At 33.5% G+C, this 23,799-nt stretch overlaps 4 protein-coding genes and 2 long non-coding RNA genes across 8 annotated transcripts in view; 2 read left to right on the top strand and 4 right to left on the bottom strand.

Moving 5' to 3' along the window:
- Positions 1-4,021, bottom strand: part of LOC106122828 (uncharacterized) — a 14,616-nt gene extending 10,595 nt beyond the window's left edge. The window contains exon 1 of the mRNA XM_013318939.1: positions 3,751-4,021. Coding sequence (XP_013174393.1) covers positions 3,751-3,814 — 64 coding nt within the window. The 5' untranslated portion in view covers positions 3,815-4,021. The remainder of the gene's footprint in view (positions 1-3,750) is intronic.
- Positions 4,022-4,478: 457 nt separating this feature from the next.
- LOC106122790 (zinc finger protein 699) lies at positions 4,479-9,684 on the top strand. Of its 2 annotated transcripts, none has more exons than XM_013318883.1 (11): positions 4,479-4,660; positions 4,775-4,886; positions 5,192-5,296; positions 5,757-5,952; positions 6,455-6,567; positions 6,840-6,967; positions 7,459-7,594; positions 7,990-8,123; positions 8,666-8,798; positions 9,221-9,393; positions 9,531-9,684. In XM_013318883.1, the coding sequence occupies exons 1-11, from the start codon at positions 4,529-4,531 to the stop codon at positions 9,594-9,596; spliced, it is 1,428 nt and encodes a 475-aa protein (XP_013174337.1). In that variant the 5' UTR covers positions 4,479-4,528; the 3' UTR covers positions 9,597-9,684. The 2 variants fall into 2 exon arrangements, with proteins under 2 accessions (XP_013174337.1, XP_013174338.1); XM_013318884.1 differs by having other exon boundaries at positions 4,599-4,688.
- A 54-nt stretch (positions 9,685-9,738) lies between these two features.
- Positions 9,739-11,361, bottom strand: LOC106122771 (RING finger protein 122-like). Its single transcript, XM_013318859.1, has 2 exons — positions 11,077-11,361; positions 9,739-10,173 (listed from the first exon to the last, which is right to left on the bottom strand). The coding sequence occupies exons 1-2, from the start codon at positions 11,262-11,264 to the stop codon at positions 10,017-10,019; spliced, it is 345 nt and encodes a 114-aa protein (XP_013174313.1). The 5' UTR covers positions 11,265-11,361; the 3' UTR covers positions 9,739-10,016.
- A 1,892-nt stretch (positions 11,362-13,253) lies between these two features.
- On the bottom strand, positions 13,254-19,059 carry LOC106122898 (E3 ubiquitin-protein ligase RLIM-like). 2 transcript variants are annotated; one of them, XM_013319045.1, is made up of 5 exons: positions 18,781-19,059; positions 17,729-18,067; positions 15,824-15,865; positions 14,061-14,237; positions 13,276-13,649 (listed from the first exon to the last, which is right to left on the bottom strand). In XM_013319045.1, exons 1-4 carry the CDS (start codon positions 18,954-18,956, stop codon positions 14,069-14,071), a joined length of 726 nt encoding a protein of 241 aa, XP_013174499.1. In that variant the 5' UTR covers positions 18,957-19,059; the 3' UTR covers positions 13,276-13,649; positions 14,061-14,068.
- A 1,829-nt stretch (positions 19,060-20,888) lies between these two features.
- On the top strand, positions 20,889-21,556 carry LOC106122792 (uncharacterized). Its single transcript, XR_001228119.1, has 2 exons — positions 20,889-20,988; positions 21,304-21,556. It is a non-coding gene; the product is annotated as an uncharacterized LOC106122792 (long non-coding RNA).
- Positions 21,557-22,591: 1,035 nt separating this feature from the next.
- On the bottom strand, positions 22,592-23,784 carry LOC106122857 (uncharacterized). Its single transcript, XR_001228123.1, has 2 exons — positions 23,154-23,784; positions 22,592-23,062 (listed from the first exon to the last, which is right to left on the bottom strand). It is a non-coding gene; the product is annotated as an uncharacterized LOC106122857 (long non-coding RNA).
- Between the last annotated feature and the right edge of the window lie 15 nt (positions 23,785-23,799).

Below are 23,799 nucleotides of genomic sequence, written 5' to 3' on the forward strand. Positions count from 1 at the left end.
CAACGCATGCAATTGCGTATGTCTATGGGCAACGGTCACTTCGCTATTTCAGCGATTACAGTTGGTCGCTCGCTCGTTTGCCACCTTTTGATATAAAAAAAATGAGGATGTATGTATGAAGGTCACCAAAACAGCTTTAAGTCATAGATGTAGAACATAACCTGGAAGAATACAAGCTACTAAGTATTTTTAATTCCGCGCAGACGAAGTCATAGGCGACAGCTAGTTATATAAATGCAAATGTTTGGATGTTTGTTAGAAAGTATCTCCAGAACAGCTGCACCTCGCTAAACGTCATAGATGTAGAAAACATAGACTACTATTTTTTTTTTTTAATTCCGTACAAACGGAATCAAGGGCGAACGCTTGTTTTAAGTTCAGTGCCTGGATGACCGGACCGAATTATATTTAAGTACGAATTACTAATAAAATGATGAAATATGAATAATATTTTTCGATCTTACCGATAGAAAAAGTTAAGTTTATGTTTAAGTTGATTATCTATAAAACACGAATAAAATGACATTTTCTAAAAATGATTCCTAGCTAGATCGATTTATCGCCCCCGAAACCCCCTTTATACTAAATTTTATGAAAATCGTTGGAGCCGATTCCGAGATTCCAAATATATATATATATATATATACAAGAATTGCTCATTTAAAGATATAAGATATATAGAATAGGGTATTCAATTGAAATCTACAATCGACACTTAAGCGTTTAGTAACGTAAACATGACACCTAGGCAGTAGTTTCCCACCCGTATGTACGCGTGATTCATAGGAAGTCGCAATTTAGGAGCCTTGGCAATGACACTGACTTTAAACTGATCTAGAACAGCCGTGGGGATGGGATAGTTTTATTGAACCAATAACCACGACTACGTCTGTGCGAAATGAAAAAAAAAAACAAAGTAAGTAGCCACGAAGCGCCAATAACCTAATATGAGTACCTTCAAATAACGTGGTCATGAGTTCGAATCCATACATTCGACTATTATCGTAAACCATATCCTATATCAAGCATATATGAGCGTCGGTGGCTTAGGGGTCAAGCACTTGACTTGCAATCTGCAGGTCCTGGGTTCGAATCCCGCCGTGTACCAATGTGTTTTTCTATTTCCGATTTACATATGTACATTTATCCGACGTTCTTACGGTGAAAGAAAACATCGTGATGCAACCTGCACGTATCTGAGAAGAAATTCAATGATAAGTGTGAAGTCAACCAACCCGCACTTGGCCAGCGTGGTTGACTATGGCCTAATCCCCCTTAACGCAAGGTAGGCTCCGAGCCCCTCGGTGGGGACGTATAGTGAGCAGATGATGATATCAAGCATAGAGCAAGAAATATTAGTCAACTGGTTGTCGTCCGACACCACCTAACAAGTTCAGTGTAATACTTCATTAAAAACCCTAAAAACTCAGTTAACTACACCCTTATAGCACTCAGAGGAAAATTACGAATTAAACGGCAACACACACATCAAAATCAGTTCATTTTACATACATACAAACGTATATATATATATAAAAATAAATCCATACACATGAAAAACATTACCATCTTTATCATTCAAGTATAAATTACCATCCTAATTCGGTCAGGTAAACAATACTACACTAATAATCTTAAATTAACAAGTACAAATAACCATAGACAATTGTATCATAAAGTCTTTGATAACTCTATGGTACTTTAATCCTTAATAACCATAAAGATTCATTATCTTATTTACCTTTTAATATGTAAATACTAGTTTTTTCCTGCGATTACATCCACTTATAATTAAAAAAAAAAATTATCTCTTAAGACTATGTTCTACATCTATGCCAAATATCAGCCATATCTCCTTAGCTGTTCAAGAGATATAAGAAACATCTATCCATCCATCCCAACATTCGCATTTATAATACTAGTAAGGTATAAGCAGAGTGTTGGTGGCTCAGGGGATTCAGCACTTGACTTGCAAACTGCAGGTCCTGGGTTCGAATCCCGCCATGTACCAATGCGATTTTTGATTTACATATGTACATTTATCCGACGTTATTACGGCGAAAGAAAACATCGCGATGCAACCTGCACATATCTGAGAAGAAATTCAAAGATATGTGTGAAGTCAACCCGCACTTGGCCAGCGTGGTTGACTATGGCCTAGTCACCCTTAACTTAGGGTAGGCTCCAAGCCCCTCAGTGGGGATGTATAGTGAGCTGATGATGATGAAGATATAAGAGTCTTAACAAGCCACAATTATAAGATAACTGGTGCTTGCTTAGGTGGTTTTCCAGACTATGTTCTACATCTATGCCAAATTTCAGTAAGATCCATGCAGTCGGAGATACCTTGAAACAACTGTCCGTCCATCTAAACATTCGCATTTATAATATTAGTAAGAAATAAGATTTATTCATAATTACAATTACAAATAAAATAAGAATAAATATATTCAACAATTGTTAAAAGTAGGTTATGCATAATAAGCTAAATCTTTGTTGACAACACTTTTATTGTAAACTTGCAGTCGCCCGTGACTTCATCAGGGCAAAAAATATCATTAGGAATCAGTAGTACAGTACAGTAAATAAAGTACTTTCAAGTCACAGACATTGGCCCAATCCGATGAGGGAGAGCCATAAACAAGAAACAGAACAGTACTTTCAAGTCAAAATCCTGTGAAAATTTCAGAGATTATTCCGAAGGACTTTAAGAACAGACAGACGTACTCACAAAAATCTTAAAAGCTGTAATTTTATTTAAGCAAATACTTCATGTTTACAAAATATAATTTTTTTTTATTATATAGACATCCCAATTTTATTAATGGTATGAATATACTGTCTTATTCTGTACGCACGGAATCAAAAAACTTAATAAGTAGGCTATGTGTTCTTCCAGACTATGTTCTACATCTATACCAAACTTCATCAAGATCCATGTAGTTATTATGTGGAGATATCTTATTACAAACATTCATACATCCATAAGAACTGTTTAATATTATAATTATAAAAATTGTTAGTTTACAATAAAATCAGTACCTATAAGTTTTCTATTGTTCAAAGGAATTTTTAAAATTTAATAAGACGTTTTTTTTTTATTCAATGCAAAATACATAATGAGAATTTGTAAATCATTTTATAGCCAAATATCTTTATATATATAATTCATCTGTGAGTGTGTATGTCACTGAACTTCTCTCAAACGACTGGAGCGATTTTGATGAAATTTTTTGTGTGTGTTCAAGGGATCTGGGAATGGTTTAGATTCACAATTTTCATCAAATATTAACTTCATATTAATTTATTCAGATTAAAGACGTGTAGACAGGACAACGTCTGTCGGGTCCGCTTGTATACATATAAAATAGAAATCGAAATATAAAGAGCATAAAATTACATTTCCTTTATCAATGTAATTCAATTGATATTTTACGGTTTGAATAAAGTATTAAGAAAACTTTATATCTACATAACACTATTATTTCTTATCAATTCAAATTGATATCTTAGAATTACGATAATTTAGATAAAGATGTTTAACAAATATAATACAAGAAAGTTTGGATGGATTGATGTTTGACAGCACGAAACTTTAGAATTATCACTGTCTGGCACAGTCCATTTTTTTTTTAAATTCCGACCGAGCGAAATTCGGGCAAAGGCTACTAATATTTTTCTAAGCTGTGGTGTAAAAATATTAAATATTTACTATCTTTGACATGTTATTAAAATAGATTAATGACTTACCAGCGAAAAAGAAGAAGAAATGCGCCTTAATAGGCAATAGCCTTTTGTCTATTTTGAAATTCATTATGCTGGTGGAAAATATTTTATTTTACTCTAAACACTTCATCATATGAACACAACGCCTAGTTTTATTTCGTTAGGGTCATTAGCCTTATTACGAACTTGACTCGACGGCTTTCTATTCTCGTATCGCGTATAATCGTAATCAGCTGAACGTTAAATACCTAATGTTATTGTTTATTTACACGATTCGATACGATCAATGTCAACGTTCAACCACAAACAGAAATATCAATATCAAAACGTTAAATGTCAAAATGTTGACATAGCCATGTATTGTCTTTGGTTTGAAATTTATGTTCCTAATAACGCAAAACTTTGAAACTTTTCGAAATTTGAAAATGTTTAATTGGTTTTATTTATAAGAAAATGTATAGAATAACATATTTTTTATTAATTTCTTATGGTCGATTTCAATTACAATTAAAATACAATCTGGTGGCTTTTTAAAAAATTTAACTTTAAAAAAAAACATTGTTCAATAGCACAAATTGGCGCCAAATTATAAATTGTATCCCCAATCATTCGCAATAAGGTATACTAGCAATGAAATCAGTAAATGTAAGAAAATAAGCTTAGCCGTTAACTCTATAATTTTAATCCGATTCACATTAATTTTGAAAAATAAAATAGCCGTCTTTTGTTTTTAAAAATCAAATCGGGAATCATCACATTACATCCTCCTTCCATTGTTTTATAATAATTTAAAAGTACAACAATGGAGGAGGAAGAGGATTTTGTTGGTTGCATAAGTTGCATGAATAACAAAGATTTATGCGACCTATTTGCTATTTACGCCGATAATGAAGAAACCTACGCACAAATGTTAAAAAGTTGTTACAACATTAAGGTTATGTTTACAATTTGTACTTCGAAATGTTTATTATAATTCGTATATGATTTAAATTACATTTTTAGTTTATAAATTGTGTCAGTGTGTGATAAAAATGTTGTATAATTGTAGATATCTACGGAATATAAGTTTATATGTTCTGATTGTGTTGAAAAATTGGAAAAAGCTTCGGCGTTTAAAAATCAAACTAGTAAAAATCTTGCAATGCTGCAAAGTATCAAAGGTAAATATCGTTATTTAGATATCTATATAACGAGAATAAAGCCATTTTGAAAAGGATATTGCATAGAAAAACAGCCGATATTTAACATAAAAATGTTTCTTACTTTATGTACATATATTAATAGTTTGCATGTTCATAAATATTATTGTACATTTTAAGTTTTAAATATATTTAATTTGAATTCAAATGAAATATTGCATTTTTGATAAAACTAGTGATGTAACCGTTTAACGTTATTTTTCACCGGTTATTTAACCATAACTGTTTTAAATCAGTATTTATACCGGAATATTTAATTGCCCTAGATGAGGAGTATTTGGACGAATCGATCTTGGAAGAAGGAGAGGGCCTAACCGTAGATTATAGAGGAAATAAAACAAGCCATTTAACTTCTACTGAAGATGTCGATGGTGAGACAGATTTCTTTACCTAAACGCAAAAACTAGTAGTTGTCCCCTACCCTTCTCTTTATTGAGTAAAGGATCCCTTACTCTGTATTTCCGCATCTGCTTCATAAATCCATATTGTTGCTGTTTCATGAATGTTTTTTTCAATTCTTGCAACACAAAAGACCATTTTAATATAGTCCCCTAATTTTATAAGAAAAGGATAGAAATGGTAAGTTGCTATGATAGAGGACGGGAGCACTAGAATTTGAAATATTGTCATCCTGTGCATCCCTTCTTTCATCGATTTAAGATAGGCAACGCATCTACAATTGCTTATGTCTATTGGCAGCAGTCGCTTCGCTATTTCTGTTAAATTTGCCGGCCGCTTGCTCGTTTGTCACCTTGCAAGATAAAAAAATAGTTGTCTATGTGCAGCAATCATGTCTCAGGCTCACGCTTAATTTTTTTTATAATACTCAAGATATAAACGAAGAACACGAGATCCAAGCATTAGATGAGACGACGTGTATCTACTGCAATGTTCAATTGCCCACTGCGGAGGAGATAGACCAACATGTTCGTATGGTGCATGGTCTCGAGCCTCGTACTGGTCAACGTGTTCGCGAGTGCTCGCTGTGCGGAGCCTCACTTAACGATCTTGCTGATCACATAAACAGGTACAACGCTTAACCATAGATAAAGGTTAAAGTCATCAGCTCACTATACATCCCCACTGAGGGTCTCGGTGCCTACCGTGAGTTAAGGGTGATTAGGCCATAGTCAACCACGGTGGCCAAGTGCGGGTTGACTTCATATCATTGAATTTCTTCTCAGATATGTGCATCACGATGTTTCATCGTAAAAACGTCGGATAAATGTACATATGTAAATTGGAAATGTAAAAACACTGACTGGGTCCCGGGATCTCCAATGGAACCCACTGCCTTGAGCTTCTGTACGACTCTAGGAAAATACTTTCTAGTGGCTTTACAGAGATTCGGCAAAATGGGACCACGCATGCCGTGTTCCCGGGATTGCTTTCATTAGAGACCAGGAACCCTACCTTACCGTCACTCATGGCTCCCTTATTAACGTGACTGCGTGAAAGTCACAGAAAGTGCCTTCGTGCCAGTGCTAGTGGTTTAGTGGAAATAATACTTAATGTTTTCTATCTTGTAGATGCCATAGCGCTACTTCTGAAAGTGAGAGTAGACAGTACGCGTGTCATTTCTGTGACAACGTCTATAATAGTAAGAAGGCTTGCTTCACACATCTAAGGATGAAACATGGATGTAAGTTAAAAACTCCTTACAACAGGATAATGTATGAATAATTTGTCTAGAATCTAGATAGATTAATTTGACAATTCACTAGAGATGGGTTGAGTAACATCGGTTTTGAAAATTTACGGTTTTCTTCAATTAATATTTTATATGTTATGCGGTCCGACACTACGACAACCGTCTATTAAGTAAAATATTAATCGTCATACAAAATTAACTTGATTATTTATAGGTGGTGTCAAATTAATGTATTTTAGACACACTATAATTATGTCTTTTAGTGAAACTATGCAATGATCATACTCCGAAGTATTCACCAACTGATCGTAAGAAATGTCACATTTGTCAGCGAGATTTCAGTCAGAAGCAAATTCTCAACAACCATCTATGGAAAGCTCACGGATATGAGGTTTTATACTTTCAGACATTATTAGTTAGAATCCTTTGACGCGAATGACTTTCGTTACCAAGTCAAGTGTCAGAATGATTAGTGAGGGGACATAAACGTTGACGTTTTAGTAAGGCTAGTGCTGCGCCAGTACCCCGACTTAGTGTCAGATTTAATACCTTGTTTTAATACTGTTAACCATAGACAAATTACATATAAATACTTGTAAATTGAAAAATATTTCTGGTAAAGCACACTTACCAGACTATACCAGGATGAAAATGTTTTTTGCTCATATATAACTATGCATCTGAGTTTGTAAGTTTTTTAATACTATTGTGGCCTCCTGAAGCCTAAAAAACTGAACTAATTTCGATTTGACTGCTTCCCCTAAGTGTCATAGAACTACATTGCGTTTTCTAAATAAAAAATGGAGTTATTCTTACATATGTTTTGAAGACGTAAACTTAGGGTTGAAAAGTCTAAAGTTCGTTCTTTAAACCAAATGGCAGGTTGAGAAACGAAAGGCATTCTTTTGTCCGTTGTGTAATGAACGAGTGAGTTATGGCACCAACTTTAGTGCTCATTTGCTGCATCGTCATCAAGTTCGTGAGCAAGTTGAGCAGTTGGAGTTTGGAACTATGGATGGTGAGAAAACACATATCATTCAATTTTTAAGTCTGTTCGCAAGACTGTGTTTGTGTCGGTTAATCTCCAAAATCACTTCACGAATTTTTTAGGCTATTTTTTAAATTTCTACTCCGACGAAGTCACGATATTTATAAATCTACGTAAAATTGCGCATTATACCAGAAATCGTATTAACGGGGTTCTACTGTACATGCTTCTTAAGTAGGGCATACTTTGTTTGGGTCTATAGTATACATACTATTATTCATGTAGCATAGACTAATTGTTCCTTTTTCTGGTCTTTTATTAACATACCTTTGATCCGACTCGAAGGACTTGTTCTAGAGGGGTTTGATTACATATGTTGCATACGTTTTATAAGTGTTAGACATATTTAAAAGTATATGTTTCAGACTTCATGCTTTTTAAAAGCGCAATACAGGAAGAGACAAAGTTCAGGTTCCGGAAGACGACAGCCAGCAAGCAGACGATTGAAGGTGTCCGGTCTCATTATATGTGCAGTCAGTCTGGTATCTACGTGTATCAAGTAAATTGACATTGTATTTTAGAAAAGACCCTAATTATTACTATTATTTTTTATAGTTAGTACATTTTGTTTCGTATTTTCAGCTAAAGAGTCAGTCTGACATTTTTTCCAACAAGGGACACAAATATTTTTGCGTCCCGGAGACCTAATTTAGTCCTCTTTCCCTTCCCACTTTTTTTCTTATAAAGGATGAGAAGTGGAAATGGACTTTCCGGATGAGAGGATGCATGGGAAGGGAAAATATTTTCTTTCTGTGCATCCTCTCCTCCGTCGATTAAAGTTAGGCAACGCATATACAATTGCGTATGTCTATGGGCAACGGTCACTTCGCTATTTCAGTGATTTCAGGTGATCGCTCGCTCGTTTGCCATCTTATGATAAAAAAAAATATGTCTTGTCGCAGCTCCGTCCCTGGTTTTCCCATTTTGATAGTTTTATTTGTAGAAATAGAAGGATATTTGCAATAAGATTTTGACTGAAAATACATGTCTTGTGCATTTGTACTTTAAGCTTTTGTATTTCTAGATCTTTGTTATCCTTAGGGTAAAGGTAAAAGGCCAGCACCTGAGAGACAGATCTACAAGACGGGTAAAGCCTGTCCAGCGCATATGATTGTCACGGAGACAATGGACCGCGTGCTTGTCACATTTTACAAGACTCACGTCGGCCATGGCAGTGAGTATGAGAGGGATTCCTCAATAGAATGTTACACTACATAACAAATACCGCAGACTACCTTTTATATCAGTTGGTATACTAGTTGTCGCCCCCGACTCAGTCTGCGCGGTATTAAAAAAAACTTAATCGGTAGCCTATGTGTTCTTTTAGTCTGTTATTTATCTATTCCAAATTATAGCGAAATCCATAAAGCCGTTTAAAAGATACCTTTAAACAAACATCCATCCAAACATTCACATTTATAATATTAGTAAAACAGTAGCGCCTCTGATCGGAACACTAAGGCGGATTATATTATTTTTGTCTATGTCCAATTTTTTTTTTCGGAATCTTGTAGTTGCGTTTCAAATTGGCACAAAAATTAGCTATAATTTACAAGGAGTCACCCAGTTTAGTAATGTTATACATTGTTTGGTCAGCTTGCCCATATTACGAGCCGCGTGAACCAAAGCGCTCCAAATGCGAGGAGACCGAGGGTTGCCCTCAACTTGTGTGTGACGCGTGTGGCGCGGGCTTTTCAGCCACGGACAAGTTTAAAACACACGTCGCCTCGCACGGTCTCAAGTTGTTCCCATGCGAGCACTGTGATGACGTAAGTACACCATAGACAAACTCTTTTTTTTAACAATAGGACTGTCCAGAGAAAAGAGAGGACCTTGCTTTTTTGTCTTTGGATTTAAATATATTCATTTGAAAGTATTTGTTTTTAGTAAAGCTGTTTGCTTCTAGTTATTCCAGAACATTGACGCTTGGACCCGACACGTGAGAATAGAACATGATTCAAATTTATTGTGAATTTAATGCCAGAACTGATAGATATCAAAAATTATTTTTTATAATAAGTATAAAAACGTAGAAATAAGTTTGTTTTTTTTGTTATTGAAGTGGCAAAGTTAGGTTTTTTTTTTCAATGTTAAAATAAAATAAATAAATATTCAATCTGTTTTTATTTGATTAATTTTACAAGTTCTTCTATTTATAATTATTACTTAAGGGTTGTAAACAGGCATGTGGTTTTTAAAACGCTGTACGCTGAGTTTATTAAAGGATAAGTCAAGGAATAATTTGATAACAAATCAATAAAATGTAAAGATTAGATTAGTGTTCTAAAACTAACCTCTAAAATCCATCAGACAGTGTTCTAATTTGATTTTCGCCATTTTTAAGTGAATTAGAAGTCCTTGTGGGTTAGAGGTTAGTTTGTTATACGGTTTTTTAACGTACAGGTGTCCTGCAAGTTGGGCAAGTGCCGTTCATTGCGAGCCACTGAGCAATACATTTCCTGTGGAAGGAGTGTCTGCAAGGTAGAACTGCAACGTCCATATCGTCTAAACAGATTGAACATTTCTCGCACGTCACCACTTTGCTGCGGCTAAAACAAAGAAAAATGTTAAAAATAGTTAATATTCAATCGTCTGTAGACTCAGGCAATTATATATATACAGACTATGTATACCGTAGTGTTTTGTGTAATTTGATTTTCGCCATTTTGGCGCTGATGGTAACGGTTTGTAGTTGAGGATTCGAAGTAACCTATCCATATATCAGTGGCTACTAGTCATGAAATCAATACAAGAAAAAATATTAATATCCCGAGTCTGACCAAATTTTTTGCATAAAACATATCGTCATCCCTGTCATTATCTTTGTGAAAACAGTGATAACAATATGTTTTAAACGGTTATTTTGGTCTCTGAAAACCCAAGGTAAAATTTAACACGAAACAACTCTACTGTATTTATCAATAATAATTACACTCAATCTCGAATTAATGTTCATTGTATATAACAAAAATGTATTCACTCTTTTTAAAGACAACTTTATTCGAAAAATTAATACCTCTTTCTATCGATTCCTATTCGTTCAGAATAATCGATCAAAAACTTTGTCTATGAATTTCTATCGAAATGTCAAAATCAAAAAGCAAAATCAATTGAACAAAACAAAACTATTGAATTTTTTCCATAGATAAGATACTTAAAACTTTAATAATTGCATAATACAGTGCAATATTACATTTATCCATCTAAACATTCGCATTTATAATATTAGTTTATGTATAATATTATATTGTTTTTTATAAATGTACTGTGAATTTTATATATTGATACACGATTTAAAATTATCGCTTACAATTTCCTGATATAAATACTTAGCTGATTTTACTTTCACTGGCGTTATCAAATTATTACGATAAAATAACCTTCAATATAAAAATATAATTAACTATAAACCGCCAATTTATTATCTTTCTTATGAAATTTGAAATACTTACTAATTTTGCGATTGCGAAGGCTGCTGTCTTGTGTTACTGGATATATTACATTGTGGAGTTTCGGCAGAATTTTTACCAACAATATAACCAATTGCCGACGCAGCAGCACCAATTACAACGCCCGCAGCAACCATCCAGCCAACACCGGAATCATTATCTTCCTCGTTACTTTCTTTTCTGTTACTCATTGTTAATATTAAATAATAAAACTGGATAATATATTAAGCACAAAGGAAACTTTATTCCGACGCACGTCAGTTCTGTAGCTGACTAACTAACCCTATCTATAAACAATAAATGTGACCATGTTTAAATTAATGTTTACCCAAAACTTTTTCTAATTCGCATTTAAAATGGAATTGATGACATTTTTTTTAAATATCACAGATTATGTTTTGGATTCTACAGTGATTTAAAAATAGAATAAAAAAAATAAAAAGGTTGTCTGTCATAAATGTACTTAATTTTTTAAACTTTTTCTATACAAATCGTATTAAAAATCGATGTTTTGGTTATTTCACAAGTGATTAAGTTTAAAATTATTCCATTGTTTTATAATAAAAAGTTACCTTGTTAATCTCAATTTGGTGTGTTAGTAACTCATATATTTACTTAAATATACTTTATTTATTATTGGTAAACAGTATCTCGCTTTAAAGTAGTTTCAAAGATCAAATTTCGTAAAATTTGGTGGCAGAATTTACTTAATCTATTAATCACTAAGAGCAACAATTTGTTCCATCTCAACGATAAAAAAACACAGACTAACAAAATTTAAATTGCGATTATTTTACCCATATTTTGGTATTATTTTTTAACTGGTAACATAGTATAAATACCAGTTCTTTCCCGCGCATTGTGAAGGGCTTTTGTACACTAGTGTTGGTAATTCGGTTATTTCCGGTAAATAATTTTATTTTTTAATTAAATTATTAATTTTATCTATTTCAATGTTTCGTTGGTTCAAGGTCATCTGCGCACAACGCACTCCCACGCTACACTTTGTTCTACGCAGCGACTCGTGCGATGTTTCGAACTGTCATTTAAAACATAACATGTTGCAATCTATCGCTTCGCTGTTTCGGCGAATTAAGATGGCCGCTCGCTGAATTGTCATACGTAAAGGAAAAACTTAATACAGATTTTTAAAGAAATTGTGCGTTTGACAAGTAGAGAAGAAATAGCATAAAGCTGTTTTTTTTTATAACAGAAGGGGGCAAACGAGCAGCGGGAACACCGAGGTGTTCAACGACGCCCATGGACATCAGCAATACTAAAGGCCTTTGAGGTGGTGATAAGCTCGCTTCTTGAAGGACCCTAAGTCGTAGCGGTTTGAAAATACCGCCGAGGACAGACCATTCTACAAAGCTGCTGTGCGAGGCAGGAAGTTTCGCGCAAACCGCACGATTGTGGATTGCCTGCCATCGAGATCTCGACCAATGGGTGATCGCTAATTTATATAAAAATGTCAATAAAGCAAACTTTGGTATTTCAAATAAATAAAAGATAAATGATTCTAAAAATGTATTTCAACAAAATTATATTTTATTTAATTTATTACAAAAATATATCACTATTAGCTATTATTATCCACAAATATCTTAGTTCAAATTTTATAATCACAATGTTTAAATCCAGTCTAAAATATACATTTAACATTTTAACAATTAACAAAATATTTTAACAAGATTTCGCTCCTTTTTTTCACCAAATTTAATTCACGTAAAAAATCTCAGATCATATTAAACATCTAATTTACCATTATTTATCGATTTTATAAAATGGAGATTTATAACACTATTGCTAAAAAAACTTAATTAAATGACATTAACTTTTTTTTTCACATGGAGTAAAAGGTTTCAATGACTTTAGTCCAAGTGTTTTTTTTTTTAAATTTATGCTTTTTCTATACTTTATTATGAATGTTTTTAATTTTATTATTCACTAGTTTTATTACATGAAGCCACTAAACTGTAAAAATAACTAGAAACGATCGAAAAGTCAGCCAAATGATTTCTTTTTGTTTATTTTTTTAATACAAATAAATTTGAAATCATAGCTTAAAAATTTTTATTTACTTTAAAGCTAATTTATTCATTTAATTTATATTTTAATATTTACAATAAAAATACAGGAAATTTGTTAAAAACCAATTTATAATTTTTTTTTAATAAAATCTATCTTACAATCAACCAAATTATATACATATTTGTTTATATTATCAAAATTATATAATTTCCAGCAGCAAACAAGCATTAGTTAACAATTGGTATATACCTGAAAAAGAATGACTAGACTATTTAAAAAAAAGAAAAGAAAAAAAAACAATTAACCTAAAAAGTAACAGAATCAGCCAACTAATCTATGTCAAAGAGTAAACAGCCTTAAGACATGTCAGTTTAGACAAAATACAGAAAAAAAAAGAAAAATTGATATCACAGATTAAATAATTTGTCATATATATGAAGAATTTCAGATATACATCAATATATGCTTAAGAACAATACAAGTGGGTCTTCAAATCCTGAACCAGCAGAATTGAACGCATTGCTCCTGCTGCAAAGTCATGGACGCTGCAATAGTAAAAACAAAACTGATTCAACATAGAACTTTATAGATTTAGCAAGCAAATATTAGTGAATTAGAAAATATCTTATAATCTTACAATATTACTAGCTGTCGCCCGCGACTCCGTCCGCGCATTAAAAATAGATGTTGGCCGATTCTCAGACATACTCAATATGCTCACAAAATTTCATGAGAATCGGTCAAGCTGTTTCGGAGGAGTATGGGAACGAAAATTGTGATACGAGAATTTTATATATAAGATAAATATGAATGTTTAGATGTTTGTTAGAAGGTATCTTCAGAATAAGCTGAATGGATGTAGAACATAGTCTAGAAGACTACACAGGCTATTAGGTTATTTTTAATACCGCGCGGACATAGTCGCGGGCGACAGCTAAAATATAAAAATAATCAACCTATTATCCTATTCGGTACGCTTTCTGCAGTTAGGGCAAGTCTGCTGCTCCTGGAGCCAGGGTAGGATGCAGGCCTGATGGAAGTTATGCGAACAGGGGAGAGTCATCACCTCTTGACTGCGTTGAATCACCTCGAAGCATATCGAACATTCTTCAGTCACCCAGTTACGTTCGCGACTAGAACATAAAAACCACTATTTTTTAGGGGAATAAAACCAAGAAAATCTTGAATAACTGTCACCTATGACACTTGGGGGAATCATTTGTATAAACACCACACACGTCAAAATCGGTTCATTAGTTTACGCTACAGGATGTTACAAAGTTGTCAAAAATAAAACATATATGAAAAACATTTTTTTTTATATTGAATAAGCTAACACGATCACGACCTGATGAAAGTGATGATGTGGTCGAAAGATGGTACGAGGTAGCTTAACCCTTAATTCGACGAAATTTTTTGTAGCAAAAACTTACGTAATTTTCTCTAAACTAGTTCAGTAGAATAGTTTTTTAACAGTGGTAGAACCCGCTTTAACATCTTCGCACGAATTGTCCCGACTCACCCGGTGATATACCACGACCACACAGAAGACATGCCTCAAGTAGAAGCAATTCCGCGTTTCGTCTGATGAGTGTGCGTCAGGGAGGCCTAATTTAGTCCTCTTTCCCTTCCCATGCTTTTCTTTATAAAGAAAAGGATGGGAAGTGGAAGTGGACTTTCTAATTGAGAGGATGCATGGAAAGGGAAGATATTTTCTTTCTGTGCATCCTCTCATCCGTCGATTTAAGGTAGGCAACGTATATGCAATTGCGTATGTCTATGGGCAACGATCGCTTCGCTATTTCAGCGATCTCAGGTGGCCGCTCGCTCGTTTGCCACCTTATGATATAAAAAAAAAGATTTTTTTTAATTTTTTGTTCTTCACATTGGACATCATCGAATTAAGGGTTAAATGCGAAGTGAATAGTCACTCTACTTTTGACTCCCACATCATGCTTGGACGTAGTGCATCCAATAAACACATTCATACAATTGTTAGTCTTATTTAATAATTATTAATATAACTGTTAAATAGAGAATTAATCTATCTGATAGATAAGTTCAGCAAGGCTTACAAAAAATATTAAGAGAAACTTTTTATTACAAACTAGGTGTCACACGCGATTCCGTCCGCGTGGACATATAAAAAAAATAGTGTAGCCCACCCATCCATCCATCCAAATCACATCCATCTAAACATTCGAATTTATAATATTAGTAAGTTAAATAAAAAGCAGCTCTTCAAGGCATAAAATCGAAAAAAAAAATTAAAAATATGAATAAATAGTATCCTATGTCCGTCTTCTGGCTCTAAGCTACCTCAGCAATTTTCAACCATATCGGTAAAGCCGTTGTTGAGTTACACTAGTAACTAACACGACTTTACGAGCCAGGAGAAGGACATAGGATACTATTTATTCATTTTTTTTCGAATTAATGCCTTGAAGAGCTGCTTTTTATTTATCTTACTAATATTATAAATGCGAATGTTTAGATGAATGTGATGTGGATGGATGGATGGGTGTTTGAAGATATCTCTAGAACGACTGAACGGATCTCGATTAAATTTGGCATATGTATAGAACATAGTCTGAAAGAACACATAGGCTATACTAATTAAGTTTTTTTATATACGCGGACGGAGTCGCGGGCGACAGCTAGTATTAAATAAATCTGAGCAGGCAATTAGAGTTAGTTATTAAAAAGCATCAATGCTTACAAAGCTTGTTCTCTAAGGATTTCCATTTGCTGTTCTTCCGTCCTGAAATATAATCATTTATAAAATAAACTAAATAACAATTATCTTGTGTTTAATACAATAACATTGTTAACCTTTTCACAGCGATTCCAGTACAAAACAAGAAAGGCTTCATAGGCCATTGTCTAGACTACAATAAATATACAATAATTAATATATTTTGGTTATTTTAACACCTTGAGCGCCATGTGTATTTTTTTCTCATAGTGTTTAGAAAGCTGTGTATTCAAAAGTATACACATTTTTGTATTAGAGCACATACCAACAAAAAAAAATTGTGTTTTATAATACGGTCACTTAGGGTTTGGCGCTGAGGGTGTTAACTATTACAGTCATGGATTCGAAACCTTCTATTCAATTGTTTTTATTATTTTTGAGTAATTTTTTTAACCTTTACTAGAAAACAGTTTTCAATTCTGTCCAACCCATAACCACATAAAAGGTAATACGCCAATTCACACAATTAAGTTAACTATGGTAAATTTTTTTTTAATTAAATTAGCTTAACTTAAAAAATTATAAAAAAATCTTTTAATACACATATAAATACTAAATAAGTAATATTTTCTTCATGCCATAATGTTTACTAATATTATAAAGCGGAAGAGTTTGTTTAAAAGTGCTAATCTCAGGAACTACTGGTCAGATTTGAAAAATTACTATTTGTTGGATAGTCCATTTATAGAGGAAGGCTTTAGGCTATATTATGCTGCGAAAACTATTAAACTATTAAACTATGGTTCAAGATAAATTGTCAGCTCACAGCTCATCACATCTTACTAGTATTATAAATGCAAATGTTAAGATGGATGGAGGGAAGTTTGTTCAAAAGGTATCTCGGGAACGGCTGAACGGATCTTAACAAAATTTGGCACAGATGTAGAATGTAGTCTGAAAGAACACATAGGCCCAATACTGCGTCTACGCGAAAAAAAACTTGATAAGCAGCACCCATCCATTCATCTATCCGTCCATAAATTCGCATTTATTATATTAGTAAGATTTTGGAATCAGAAACCCATGGTAAGTCTTCAAACAATTTATTTTTTCTTATTTATACTTTACTAATGTTATACATATGAATTTAAATGTATATAGTAGATTTTATACCAAACCATAAACCATAGAAATATTATAATTTACACCAAAACATGTAAATTCCATAGTATATTTAATAAAACACTTATTCAAACATAAATATACAGGTTGTCCGAGAATGATGTATACAACAGAGTACCACAGATTCTTTAGTCGAAAATATGACGATTTACAACTTAACTCTATCCAAATTAAATTCGTTTAAACACTAAAGCGCTTTAACACTTTCGATGGTGTCCAGTGTGACAAACAACTAATTAAAGAAAATCTACTGAACTAGTTTAGAGAAAATTACGTATGGCTTTACTAAAAAAAAAAACAGTTTTTTTTCTACAAAAAATTTCGTCGAATTAAGGGTTAATCCTTTACTCCGTTATACCCATCATTCCCGAACATCCTGTATTACATTAACTACCCTTATTACACTTTATCTCACAATTTTCTCTAAATAGCCATTTGATGTGATTCTACTTAAACTTTAACTTGAACGAAGCATATACTTTTTAGAGACAACACTATTAACAAAATCTTAATAATTAAATTTCTAGAATAACCCCACATATAACCTAAATCGTGTAGTTGAAGAAAACAACCACCAATAAAATATAAAACTCAATATTCTAAAATATTAGTCTACTTCATATTAGTCTTATTCACACATACCTAAAAAACATGTGCCAAAAACCTCTGTTAACTATAATATACGTAAAAATTTCAAAATACCCACACCAATGTATTTTACCCCGTCTAAATTATAATTCAACTTACAACTCACGATTTCCACGTCTAGGACTTATCATGGATGATATACTATTGGTTATTCGTAGTAACATTGGTGTTGAAGTAAACGAGTACTCATTAATATGCATACTAGAGTCTGTCATGTCCCATTCGGATAAATTAGATGAATAATCCCCTGATTCACTATCACTCTCACTTATATCAGATTCTAAGCTATCTACGGACATTGTATCAGAGTTTGATGTGATCGAATTTGGATCAATAGAATCTGTATTCATGCTGGTGTCGGTTGTCTCATCTTCGGATATTGTTGAATAAGAATCAGAGTCAATGTCCATGTTTGATTGACAATCACATCCAGTCCTGCTGTTGTATTGAAAAAGTTCAACTAAATTATGTGAATGATAATAAAGTACTGTAGAAAATATCCCAATAGACACAAAAAACCTCTATAAGCAAGAAAAATATCACAATACCTTTGACTCTATTATCCAGGTTTTACGAAATACCTTTTATTTACATTAATAGAAATTTATAAAGTAGCACTATGAATAATTTCTCTTTAAAATATTTAATATAGATTATCTAAAATTTGGTAAATTTAACATTTATAAGACCATTAACTTTACAATGAACAATTACACTAGAAAATAAAAAAATTTGTGGGTAGATAGAAATAATATTACAATGTTAAACATTATATTAACAGTTTAATAAATACTATAAGATTTTTCATTGAACATGGAAGAATAAATTCACCATATAATATTTGATATTGAATCTCCAAATAATATTAGCGGAAACACGTTAAGATTTAAAAATAAATTTGATATGCGTGCATAACAGTAGAACGAATTTTTGCAAATAAAGAATACAATTGAAAGTTGTTATGCGAAATATTACGTAGTATTCATAAACCTGTATTGAAGGACGTTTTGTAACTGCGTATAGAGGCGATAGTTTCTATGACATTTTGTTACATACACTTACAAAGATTGAAATTGAATTAAAATAGGACTGCTCGTAGTGATATATGGAAGAATACTATGACACTACGTAGGGAAAATAATGATACTTACAACGTAACGTTTTGCCAAGCGGAAGCAACTGAAGCTTCCCCATCAGGATTCTCCTGCCTCTTGCTGAAGAAGTAGTACAGAGCAGCCCCAACTCCGACGCCAATCGCCGCCGCCGCAAGACCAAGTCCTCGGCTAGGACAATTACTCTTTTGTCTGTCTTCTTCACGAAAACTCATTTTTAAATAAATATTTTTCACAGACAAATACCTTCACAATCACGAATTATTTTTGTATGCGGAAATTGACAGTTTTCAAAATAATTAATAGTGACGTTCCTCGATAAAAATATGCAGTTTTTCATCAAGTCAACAACTAATCGTAATCGTTCGATTTCGATTCGTTGGTGTATAATCCAGAGACAATCTGGTTTTATACAATTTTAAAATTTTAAATAAAATTTATTCAATATCGAGGTCAGTATATCAATATCTTTATTATCTTATCTTAAAACGCATCTAAGTAGAATGTAATTGAAATATATTAACAATTTGATATTATTCACAAAATTATCGATTTGTGACAAAGAGTATATGATTTGTGATGTGGACATCCACAGAATAAAAACATCCAAAACAGGGTTGCAACCGAAAAAAATGTGACAGAATCGGTAATTTATGAAGGTTATTTGTTTTAATTTAGTGTAATAAAATAAATTGATATTAAAATTTCAGGAATCTTCCAGCCGCCTAAAAGACATAAATCCTCACATGGCTTATTTTATTATAAAATTCTGTCTCTTTGTTCCCGCAATGACCTTCTCTCTCGTTTAGATGACACGGTAAGAATAGCGTTAAACAGCTCATTTAATTGTCCTCTAAACGATAGATGCTGGGCCCAAGCAACCTTACCGATTCGCCATGGTGGTCTTGGAATACGAAAAATTTCAAGTGTAGCACTGCCAGCCTTCTTGTCCTCGGTTCATAGCTCGGTTAACCTCGTTGGTAGCTTACTAGGCCCGTCGCTCTGCGGCGTAGAGGTTGCCTGTTTGGCCGAGGCCAGGGATACCTGGCTTAGTGCAACTGGTCCAGACCTACCCCTGAACCTGGCTTCGCAGCGTCAGTGGGACGAGCCTCTCTGTTTGAAGATACGAAATCATCTGGTAGAGTCTTCAGAAAGCGAAGCGGAGCGGTCTCGTCTCTTGAGCCAGAGTCAGGATACTGGTTAAATGCTATTCCATCGTTTAGCGTAGGTACGCTTTTGGAGAGGACTACTTTTAATTTGGCGGTGAGCTTACGTCTAGGGGCCCGGACGAACGAACCCCATCGCTGTCGGTGTGGGGTAGACGTCGATCCTCTTGGTCATCACGGTTTAGCATGTCGTCGCAGTGCAGGACGCATTCCGCGCCATGCCGCCTTAAATGACGTCATCCGTCGAGCCCTTGCCTCTTCCGGCGTGCCGGCAGTGCTTGAACCCAATGGCATCGTCCGAGATGATGGTAAGAGGCCCGACGGTATGACGCTCATTCCGTGGAAAAACGGGCGGTCACTCCTGTGGGATGCCACATGCGTGGACACTGTTGCTCCATCCCACGTGAGAGCGACCGCTCGTAAAGCCGGCGCAGCTGCGGCGACAGCCGAAATCAATAAAAGACGTAAATATGCGGCGTTGGCAGATCCGTATATATTTGCGCCTTTTGCCGTGGAGACCTTGGGGCCTTGGGGTGCGGAAGCCCGTCGCCTGTTTAAGGAGATTTCCGCACGCCTCATCGACGCCTCAGGGGATCCAAGGGCTGGCGCGCATTTCGGGCAAAGATTGAGCCTGGCCATCCAACGGGGAAATGCCGCCAGCCTCTTGGGAACCCTACCGTGCGACCACAGCGATTTGTGATCGATTTTTTATATTATTTAGTTTGTTTTAGTTTTAGTTTATAGTATTATTTTGGTAGATTAATTTTAATTTAATTAGTGACTTAATAATTAATATAGAGTTAAGTAATTCAATAATAAGTTTTTTACGTGTAATATAGCAAATTTTGTGCGAATTTTCATATCAATAGTTATTAATTACAATAAGGAATATTAGTTGAAAACTAAATTATATTACGGAATAGTAGTTCGAAATTAATTAAAGGGAAGAATTTTTTCAAAAAATGGTAACCCTAATTATTTCCAAGGTTAGCCAAAGTTTGATCCATATTACCTAGCCTTGGTATTGTGTTTATATAGATATATAAAATTTAACAGCGCAGTAATTCATAAAACTGTTTATGTAAGTAATATTACTAATATTATAAATACGAATGTTTGGATAGCTGGATATATGTTAGAAGGTATCACCAGAACGGCTGAACGGATCTCGCTGAAATTTGGCACAGATGTAGAACATAGTATACTTATTAAATATCGCGCAACGGACACGCGGGCGACAGCTACTTTTAATAACTAAATTTTTATGTCTTTTTTGCTCGTATCAAGAAAATAATGTTTAAAAACGTATGAATTTTAATCAGATTGTAACTTGTAGTCTAACTACGGAACGTATTTTGACTAGCGTGTTATAATCAAATGATTTTTTTTCTGTTAGAAAATGGAGATGCTGATAAAATCTGTAATAATAGTTGGTGCAGCGTGCATAGCTGCGACGTTCGCTGTAATGGAGTATTGGGAGTGGAGAAACGTGCCGGAAGCATACGCCACGCACGGACAAAGACGACGTAGAGATTAACAATGAAATTATACGATAATTTCTGCTACAGAGTTGTATTTTATGGATCTAACCGTGAGTTTCTGAGACCAAAACCACTGTATAAAACATATCATCCATGACAAAATAAGGAGTTTTCCTTATTTTGTCATGATTATTAAACGAGAATTTTGGCCTCAGGAACCCACAGTAAGACATGCAACTATTCGTCGCAGTTTTTTACAGAATTAATTATCTTTGTGTAATTCAAAATGAAGATTTGTAAACGTCATTATAAAAGCTATGGTATTATAACTATTGTAATAGTTGAATACAGTTCCCGGGATTTGTATGTAAATTGAATCTTTCCTTTCAGATTCAATTTCAACATAAAACGAATAAAGAATAAAATTATTTAAAATTGCATTATTATATTAGTATTAAGTTCCTTTTTCCCTTTTATATTTATTACAAAGTAGTTTAAGACATTAGTTAGAATCCTTTGTCGCGAATGGCGCTCTTTCATTTCAAGGTCAAGTGTCAGAATGATTAGTGAGGGGACATAGACGTCATTTTAAAAAGACTAGTGTTGCGATACACCGGCACTGTATCGGTTCTTCCTAATAGTTTTTTTTTTATTGTTAAAGGCCTTTTAAATGAAACAAAGCTAATGTCAAATATTTAATATTATACTCTGTCTTATAGAGTTTATGTACACTCTTTTATTTTCACCGTTAGCAACAACCTCCGCGTAGACACATCTAAAAAAAAACTAAATGAAAATACATCTTACAAACTAGAGAAAAAAAATGCATATTTTTTTAATTCAATTAAATGGCAAACATTTTTTAAAAAAAATAACATTTTTCACCTTCCACAAATTTTCAGCACACAGGCTCTTTTAAATATCCAAAAAAAGACATTAAAAAAAAAAACAGTTGATATTTAAAAAAAACCTATTGTTCGTAATATTTTTACTCTTCACTAATTTTTAAATCAAGTGACATTTTCGGTTATGACATTATTTTCGTTAAATTAGTCACAAATGTGAGAGAATTTTGACACAAAATTAAATAACAGTAAGATTTTACTCAAAAAGAGCCGTCACCAAAGATCTATGTTTTTGCATCGATAGTGACTGAGTCAAATTTGATCTTCAACTCGAAAAAAAAATTAAACAAAACAAGAGAAAAATTCATTCATTCCTTTTTTGTACTTCAATATTTATTTTTAATAATACTTTAAGAAAAAAGCAACTAATATTCTTCAATATTAAATCTCAATAAAGTTTTAAAACATCAAACACCTTCACACAATTGAGGTTATCTTCCATCTCTTTTCCTCAAAGAGTTTCACATTAGTAAGAAAGAGATACATATAACTACGGGATAAAAACTTATAAAGAGGTTGCGATAGTGCTAAAGCGTACCTAAAATAGTACTTATAGTTTAAACCGTCACTAAATTTGTAAACTACACTTAAAATTTCTATTATCGTGAGTATAAACTAGAGCAATTAATTGTACCAGAATAACGAGCCACTCCATATTTTCTACTTTTTCCCTTTTACGAACCAAAACATGCTTTGGAAAGTGTTTTTTTTTACTGTTGTTGAGTGCATAATAAACATTCTGCCAAATACGTGGCATAATGACCAGAACCTTTGCCTTTTTCGTTATAAAAAAAATAAATGTCAGTCAACAATGGCGCGGGAAATGAAGAACGAATTAATAATGGCATAATGACCAGAACCTTTGCCTTTTTCGTTATAAAAAAAATAAATGTCAATCAACAATGGCGCGGGAAATGAAGAACGAATTAATAATGGCATAATGACCAGAACCTTTGCCTTTTTATTTGAAAAAAAAAATATAACTAGAGAATGGCGCGGAAAATCAAGAAAGAAATGTCGCGAATAATGTTCAATTAAATAATAGTGGCATAATGGACAGAACCTTTGCCTTTCTATTAAAAAAAAATGTGAAAATACAAAATGGCTCGGAAAGTGAAGAACGAAATGTCACGAATAGTACTCAATGGCATAATGGCCAGAACCTTTGCCTTTCTATTAAAAAAAAAAAGTGAAAATAGAAAATGGCTCGGAAAGTGAAGAACGAAATGTCACGAATAGTACTCAATGGCATAATGGCCAGAACCTTTGCCTTTCTATTAAAAAAAAAAGTGAAAATAGAAAATGGCTCGGAAAGTGAAGAACGAAATGTCACGAATAGTACTCAATGGCATAATGGCCAGAACCTTTGCCTTTCTATTAAAAAAAAAAGTGAAAATAGAAAATGTCTCGGAAAGTGAAGAACGAAATGTCACGAATAGTACTCAATGGCATAATGGCCAGAACCTTTGCCTTTCTATTAAAAAAAAAAAAGTAAAAATACAAAAT

Source organism: Papilio xuthus, unplaced genomic scaffold (assembly GCF_000836235.2).
Source record: "Papilio xuthus unplaced genomic scaffold, Pxut_1.1 DF826776.1, whole genome shotgun sequence".
Taxonomy (NCBI): domain Eukaryota; kingdom Metazoa; phylum Arthropoda; class Insecta; order Lepidoptera; family Papilionidae; genus Papilio; species Papilio xuthus.